Source organism: Osmerus eperlanus, chromosome 12, assembly GCF_963692335.1.
Source record: "Osmerus eperlanus chromosome 12, fOsmEpe2.1, whole genome shotgun sequence".
NCBI classification, from domain to species: Eukaryota; Metazoa; Chordata; class Actinopteri; order Osmeriformes; family Osmeridae; genus Osmerus; species Osmerus eperlanus.
The window spans coordinates 13648720-13656469 of NC_085029.1; the positions used below are offsets into that span (position 1 = coordinate 13648720).

The 7750-nt window shown below is 42.5% G+C and overlaps 2 protein-coding genes across 4 annotated transcripts; one reads left to right on the forward strand and one right to left on the reverse strand.

Annotated features, from left to right (window-relative positions):
- Positions 1 to 70: 70 nt before the first annotated feature.
- dcun1d3 (defective in cullin neddylation 1 domain containing 3) lies at positions 71 to 5513 on the reverse strand. Of its 3 annotated transcripts, none has more exons than XM_062474362.1 (4): positions 5062 to 5513; positions 4047 to 4132; positions 3052 to 3603; positions 71 to 2155 (listed from the first exon to the last, which is right to left on the reverse strand). In XM_062474362.1, the coding sequence occupies exons 3-4, from the start codon at positions 3489 to 3491 to the stop codon at positions 1618 to 1620; spliced, it is 978 nt and encodes a 325-aa protein (XP_062330346.1). In that variant the 5' UTR covers positions 3492 to 3603; positions 4047 to 4132; positions 5062 to 5513; the 3' UTR covers positions 71 to 1617. The 3 variants fall into 3 exon arrangements, with proteins under 3 accessions (XP_062330346.1, XP_062330348.1, XP_062330347.1); XM_062474364.1 differs by lacking the exon at positions 5062 to 5513 and adding an exon at positions 4466 to 4582; XM_062474363.1 differs by lacking the exon at positions 5062 to 5513 and adding an exon at positions 4313 to 4401.
- A 338-nt stretch (positions 5514 to 5851) lies between these two features.
- On the forward strand, positions 5852 to 7658 carry lyrm1 (LYR motif containing 1). The gene is made up of 5 exons (XM_062474365.1): positions 5852 to 5944; positions 6518 to 6681; positions 6761 to 6821; positions 6972 to 7003; positions 7109 to 7658. Exons 2-5 carry the CDS (start codon positions 6523 to 6525, stop codon positions 7220 to 7222), a joined length of 366 nt encoding a protein of 121 aa, XP_062330349.1. The 5' UTR covers positions 5852 to 5944; positions 6518 to 6522; the 3' UTR covers positions 7223 to 7658.
- The last annotated feature ends 92 nt before the right edge of the window (positions 7659 to 7750 follow it).

Below are 7750 nucleotides of genomic sequence, written 5' to 3' on the forward strand. Positions count from 1 at the left end.
ATAAAGATTTCAAAACAGACTGAAATGACATTTGTGTCATAAAAAAAAAACACCAATTCATTTCATGGTCCACTCTCAAAAGTTGAACACTGTTTTATTTATTATAAACCAATGCATTTTATATAAAAAGGTCAAAGGGATCTGAAATGAAACCATTGTAAATGTAAACCTCACAAGACCTGGTTACGGGCACCCCCTGACCACACTGGACTCAAGAAACTCCCATGAGCCAGCACACCTGGTTAACAATCATCCACTGTCCCCGATAGACCATAGGCTACTTTCAAGATAATCTGACAGTTTTGAAAGATTTTGAATAGAAAGAGGGTAGCTGACATGAATGTCTCTTTGCAAAGCAGTACATGTACAGTGACTTTAGCAGGCCATTGGTTTTTGTGCATTTCATTATAGCCATTACCAGCAGCTGGCATATTCTTGACATGCCCAAACAAAACTAGCAAATAGCTTCCCAAAGGTGTAAGATTGTTGCAGGTAAACAAGATAAAGCTCTGTGTAACGTCCAAAGTAACAGTCCTTAATATTTCCCAGGTACAGGATTCTTCTGTCCCCACCAGACCAAGACCCACCTCATCCCTCACAGTACTTTCAAAGCTCAAAAGGACTGAATAGGTCAAAGCTGTACTGAAGCAAGTCTGAAGGACTATTCCCCCATACAGCACACATCTATGTATTTCAGATCTGTGAAAGCTGGCTAGTTGGTAGGAGCTAGGAAGGAACAAAATGGAACCAGCCCTAGTTGTTAAAATCATCTAAGACACTATTGCGATCTTAAGCACTCATAACAAGCTCTCAATGTCTTTACTGAGAGAAATGACGGTTGGGTAATTTCAAATAAATAAATACATTGAAATTTTAAGGACTAACTGGTGTGTACACAGCATTTCAATTTGGATAAATAAGATACAAATGCAACTGGTATCTGTATCATGATATCAACATCTTCAACAATACAGTTGGCTGTCATTTCTAAAGGCAACATATGCCAAGAAAACAACTCTCAGCATCATGTCATATTTCAATAAAAATGTCATCAATCATCTCTTAACTACAATCCAATTTTGCCAAACGCCACATGATAAAATGCCAAAATTGGAATTCAAAGAATAATATCAAGTTGATTTCACCGACACAGACCGCAGGGCATGGCTCAGGCTTCTGTAGTAGTAAGAACCTCTTGAGGGCACGTTTCCCTTCTTCGTTTTGTGTGCATCAAGCCTGTTGTGTTGAGCCATATAGGTCATGTCACCAGTGTTTCCAGGTATAAATTAGTTGAATTAAATGAGTTTAATGGGAAAGGGTATGGCTTTCTTTTGCCTGGTTTTAAAAAATTGACCACATGTCCAACTACCAAAACACAAGTTGAAGAAAAATAATAAAACAATAACTTAAATAGAAGTGCTTAAAACGTTACACAGTTCTTAGAGCCCTTTCAATAACCTGAAATAAGCAGGGCGAGAAGGAACTCCACCCAAACAGAAAAAGGAGAGAAAAATGGGAAACAGTAATGGTAATACTAATATTCATCCAATGATTCACAGATGTACAGTTCACTTTTAGGTCCTAACCCCATCTTTCCCAGAAATCCATGTCTTCTCGTCAATGGCCCCCCCATGTCTGTGAGCCTCGGCCCCCCTCTGTTTCAAGTCGGTCTGTGCTAGGAGGGGTCTCAGTCCCAGTGCATTTCCTCTCCTCCTCTGCCCTCCTCTCTTCCTCCTCCTTTTTCCTTCGCTCCATCTCCCATTCCACAAAGGTGTCAAAGAGGCTGGGCCAGGCCTCGTCCTCACTGTAGTTGCTCAGGTCCGGCCCAATGGCCTGTGTAAAGTTGAGGAACATATTCCACGTGTCCCGTGAAATGCCCCGCACGCCTGACGGGTTCTCAGCTAGGAAGTCCAGCCAGCGCTCCAAGATGGAGGGGGAGTTCTGGGTGAAGACTAGGCGCCACAGGGCGATGGCGATGTCGCGTTGCAGCGACCGCTGGCCCTCCTCTGCATCCAGGCCGAACTGGAAGGTGAAACGGTACAGGTCTCTGAAGCTGTCCTCGCCCTGGGCCTCCAGCAGCATGCAGGAGAAGCGGGAGCAGATGCCTTCCAGACTGTCCGCCTGGATCGCCCTGCAACCCTCCACAAACTCTTTCCTACAGAAAAAGAGAGCACAACAAGAACAATTGTGCCATTAGACCACATCAAATTGCTTCCTTTTGGCCACAAAGATTGGTCTCATCTAAGTAAAATAAGTTAGCCCAGCATGAGATTTATAGGTTGAATTTTTTTCCAAGACACATGTGTTTTGCACACGTCAATCTAAACCTGCAATACTACCTACACTTTCATCCATCTACAGAGGAAAGAACAAGATGCCCCTCTTTGATAAACTTGACCACATCCTGTCACTCTGCCATACTGTGTGCTCACTGCTCACTAGCTGAATGTGGGAACCTGGCCAGATATAGTAGTACCCTAAATGCTTTGCTATTCAGTCCCTACTGCAAAACAGCCCTTGTTTAAATAGCCACAGTGAGCAAACAGCAACAGTCCACAATGAGAGTTTCTAGATAGATACACAGCACTTGCTGAGAGGCTCTAAATAGAGAACTGCTGAGGCAGGGCCATCCGAGAGAAGAGCAATGAGCGGTGACCACCAGCCACACTATCAGCCACCCACTGGAGAGTGCTGTGTCAGTGAGGCCTGATCCATTTCCTCTGTGCCCCCTACCTGTCAGTGAGCGAGTGCGAGCGGAGCTGCTGAAAGCTGAGATAAGTGGGGGGAGGGTGGCCAGGCCAGGCCACCACACAGTGAAAGAGAAGAGGCTAGGATAGACAAGTTCAGGACAGCATTCAGGCTGAGCATCTGCCAATTCACTGTGCATGTCATTCTATTGATCAATAACACTGCATAACCCCACCCACCCTTTCTGGAGCAATGTGCCCTGAGGAGACTTCTCTGGGCGACTGTTCTATATAGGGACAAGCACAACTGGTACTGGGTCCACTGTCTGTGACTTCATTATTCCCCTTTCTGGTTTCATCTCACCTTGTAAACTTGCACATGGTGGCTGCCTGGAACTTCCAAGCAAGGACCAGCACACGGAACTCTGCAGGGTCTACGCACAGGTCGTTGCAGAAACTCTCCATGCCCTCTTCCAATATGGCGTCCTCCAGGTCATCCTTGTAGCAGCAGAAGAGCTCCTCAATGCGCAGCAGGGAAAGCCCATCTGCTTCAGCTGAGCGCTCGTCCTTCCTCAGGTCCCCCATCGCCGTGGGGATGACTGGGTTCTCCACGGTAACCTCCATGGCCTTGGGGCCGTTGAACTCACTGGAGGCTTTGCTACCCAGGGTGCTTGGCTCCTCCTTATGCCCTCCTCCACCCGCACCGCCGCCTTTCTTGTGGGACTTGGAGCCTGTGTCCTTGTCGCCACTCTTGCTGCCAAGCGAGGACGTTGGGTTTTTACACTTGGTGACACACTGGCCCATGTCTCTCTCTCTGGTCCTCCCTCTGTCTGTCCTCCCCTCCTTCAGGCCCCGTCTGCCCCACCTAGACGCCTCTGCTCTGGCCTGGTGAGATGTCTCAACATGCCCTCGGGCCCTTGGATATAGAGAGCAAGAGTCAAATAGCTGTAAAAGGTTGCATGAGTGTGACTGAGAGAATTGTTTGGGCTAAGGGTCAAGACCAGAGCTAAGGGGTTATTAACAAAGCAAGCAAATTATAAGATGCCTATGCTGCTGAACCCAGGAAGGCTGAATAAGACAACCTTCCTGTCAACTAATTGGGCTTGGTATGACATGTGGAGGATGGTTCTACTGAATATGTTAGAGCTGTACATACATGGGCTACGTATATAGGTGCTTACAAAGCGTGGTTACCATAGAAACCAAGACAAAAATACTTGAGGGAGACAACATGTTGGTTACCATAAAAACGTTGACATAAAGCTGGAAGTGTTTGAGTTCAAACACCATAATATGTTCAATGCTTAGAAAATGGCCAAGAAATGTGTGATTCTTTACAAACTGGTAGTAGATACTTACACACACTTCCTCAGAATGCATATTCCACACTAGATAAAGATGTCATCTTTTCCTGCTCCATAGTGATGACCTTGGCATCCGCAATGCTGAAAGATCCAAAAAGAGCTTCTTGTATTCAAAAGCAGAACATGATAGCAACTGTCACACACACATTTACATTTCCGTTTTATCTACTTGAGTACCCATGCTGTAAGTATGAATTGGTAATTTAAGTTTTGTGTAGCAATTTGTTACCCCACACATTACATCACTGCATAAGAATCTACTTTTTAGCAAGCTTCTGTTGGAAAGGACATCCATTCAATGTAGAGTGGATTTAGGGCGTCCAGTTTTTTAGGATAACAATAGATTCCTGATACTTTACAACTAATCAGTGACTCAACCCCTTGATTGTTCCCAGCTGTTGCAACATTCATTACCGCGTTTGTGCTTCACTGCAGTTTCCTTTTTCTCAGTCGAGTTCAGATGTTGTAATTTGTAGTAGGCATAGCTACAATACAGGCCTTACTGTCGTTTAAACTGCATTCCAAAAGTATAACGTTAGTCTAGCTACCTAAAAACACTTTGGTTATGGTTCTCAATCAATAAGTCATACACCTATAGTAAACTATCCACAGACATGCCCAGACAAAACACATCGCGCCTAGCCGACTATAAGAGTATGACTTACGGGTGCTACCCAGGTCTAGTATTCAGTAGTTGAACAATGTATCTAGTTTATCAAGTTAATGACTTGCTATCATACTGTATCTGAAAAATGGAAAATGGCCAGCGTTACAAACCTGAGGCATTAAGCAGAAAGATTTAGGTGGAACGAGGAGATGATTATGAATCAACCATCAGCAATCCTTCCAGACAGACTAGCTAGCTTGTCCAGCAAGTACTAGCTCACTAGCAGGCAGCGCACACACTGCACTGGTAGTCGTCGCTAGCCGGCTAGAGCTAGCTATGTTGGCAACCCACATTATAAAGTTACCCAGCAAACAACAAGCACTGAAAAATACGTAAAACGTACCTTTTAGATGTATACAATTGTTCGGAAACTGGCGTACATCGTTCCAATGTGTTAGCTTGTCAAAGTGAATGTGCTACCCAACTACTAGCACAGTAGAGCAGAACGGCACGAACAACCTCGTCGTCGTTTTGCTAGCTAGGTAGCCAAGTTGGTGAAAGCTTAGGTGGCTAGCAGCTAGTTGCTAGGCTAGGAGCTAGCCAGTCAACATCATTCAAAAACGAGTTTCGGTATACTTATTTACAAGATCGGCTGTCTGCCTAAGTACCACCACACAACACAGAACGTCTTTTAAATGTAATGTTATCTTGGTAATTCCATTTAATTAGAAAATACCTTTAGTAAAAAAGATTACAGTTTCTTTGTGTTTCCCCTTTAGTCATTGAGTGGACATTATGGGAATTTTCCCTGCATCACTTCCTCTCTGCAAGCAGGCTAGCAACAAGACCGACAGCTGATCAGCTTGTCGCTTGGATAGGGATACAGTAGGGATTGGGATGGGCTCTTCAATTTACGATTCAAATCAAGACCGTTTTGTATTACAATAATTGGATATTAATTTCAATTAAATACTTTTTCATGGATCATACTAAATAAAAATGGATCTATGCCCATGTTGTTTCAGTTGGCCAATTATTGTAAACTAGTAGGGACAAGTGCATTGAATTATACTGACGTGTCTTAGCATAGATATAACATTTTGATTCCTCAAAATATAAAACATATGATACTGGAGTACTGCGAAATGCGAAAATTGCACACTCTCATTTTGCAGCTCTTTGTCAACCCGTTTGTGGCGAACATACCTCGAATTCGTCATCAATATGCGACTTGTTGTCAAATACCTCTGCCCTGAAAGATTGCTACTGCTCGCTAACCACGTCAGGTAGGTCAAGTTCGTTTGACTATAAACACTTCTTCACACTTTTTTATGATTATTTGGTGAACATATATATATATAAATACGTATTCGATTTGGGGATTGTATTGGTGGATTATCTATTTAAATGCTGGCTTTGCAATGTTCAGTGAGAGCAGCATGTTAACAAACTGAATGTGGCTGAAGTGTTTTAGGGTAAAACGATCCAGTAATTTAGAAAGACAACTGTGTTATGTGAACCCTTAAAAAATCCACCTTTTCATCGAATAAGGTCAAAACCAAGGGGTTATGCTTGTTGGGGGTCTGGGACAGCTCTTCACTTCAGGTGAACGTCAACCGAGATCATATTTTGCCCAATAACCCAACTTAACAGGGGGGTCCCATGTTGAGTCCCATGTCAAGTTTTAGGGAGATAAGAATAAGAAATTTGATTCAGAATTAAGCAGAGGTCTAGAACAGAAATACATCTCGATTTCATAGTTGAATCTTCTGTCTTGGATAGTTGATGTCATGTATTATTCCCTTATGCTAAATCAACTTACAGGTGTCCTAATATTGCTTGCTTTGTTTTATCCATAGATCAGATGACGGCAGCCACACGTAAGGAAGTCCTGAGACTGTATACCAGGGTACTACGGATCGCCCGCACTTGGAAGGCCCAATCCACCCTTCATCAAGACACAGAGTCTGAGAGAAGTTACATTACCCAGGAGGCCCGGACCCTTTTCAGAGAAAACCAGCAGGTAAAGATGGACCAGGGATGTTTCAACACTGTGGCATTGCAGTGTAGCACCATTTTATTAATCCTACTTATATCTTTAGTTGACAGACCAGGAATCAATTAAAAGATGCATAGAAGAATGCCAAGCGAGGATAGAAATTGGCAAGTGTCCTGATTTTAATACAGCTCGTTACATTGCACATTTCATATGATGTAACACATACAATACACACTGTTGTAAATGTATTATTGCATTATTTAAGTTCCTAAAATTCTTCTGTGTCATAAGATATTTCCATGTCTGCTTTCCAGGTTTACATTACAGAATTCCATATCCAAAACCAGTAAGTGTCCTAATTTTCTTCATGTTTAATCAGAGCAATTAGTATGCTACACATCTCTACATACTGTTCTTTTAGGGGCTTATTTTTGTGTTCTTTGCTCCTCAGACCTACTTACCGCCAATGGGACTGGCAACACAGAAAGGCAGGAAGCTGCGCGCTCAGCAACGCATGAGGAAGCAGGCCAAGCCAGTTTACTTACAGTCACATGATGACACCTAATGCTTTACGTGGGCTATTCAATCTGTGAAGTTCATGTTACCAAGGACGAGAGGATGTTATAGTAGTCACAGACTCATTTACACACCCACAAATCATGGGAGTTATTTATTTTCATTGCTCACTGGGCACATTTCATTGTAAAGTGCAACAAACACACTGTATTATACTGCAATCCATTAATGTGTAATTCCTGACAAATACGTTGTTGATGATAATGTTGTCTATCTTGTAATATTAACAGTCATAAATATGTCATATATTATTTCCAATTTATTTATTATTACTGCAATTATACCTTTTTATAAGTCATATTGTCATGACTGGCTACGTCAGAGAAATCTAGTCTGGTAGAAAAATAGAGATTTCTTTCAATAGATAATGAATAAAAGTGCATTGGAGTGCATATTCACAGATAATATGATTATCATGTCCAATAAAACAGTCTTTAGCGTATCAACTGGTATTTAAACTTATTAGAAAATGTTTTACTAACTAATTTCAATACAGACCTCTCACCTCTAACATCAT

Bases quoted from the DNA above. Each gene is read 5' to 3' on its own strand.
- dcun1d3 (XM_062474362.1), bottom strand. From the start codon at position 3,491: ATGGGCCAGTGTGTCACCAAGTGTAAAAACCCAACGTCCTCGCTTGGC. The intron at 2,156-3,051 runs GTGAGATGAAAC...CTTTTTCTGTAG, and splicing joins ACCATGTGCAAGTTTACAAG to GAAAGAGTTTGTGGAGGGTT.
- lyrm1 (XM_062474365.1), top strand. From the start codon at position 6,523: ATGACGGCAGCCACACGTAAGGAAGTCCTGAGACTGTATACCAGGGTA. The intron at 6,822-6,971 runs GCAAGTGTCCTG...TCTGCTTTCCAG, and splicing joins CCAAGCGAGGATAGAAATTG to GTTTACATTACAGAATTCCA. The intron at 7,004-7,108 runs GTAAGTGTCCTA...TTTGCTCCTCAG, and splicing joins GAATTCCATATCCAAAACCA to ACCTACTTACCGCCAATGGG.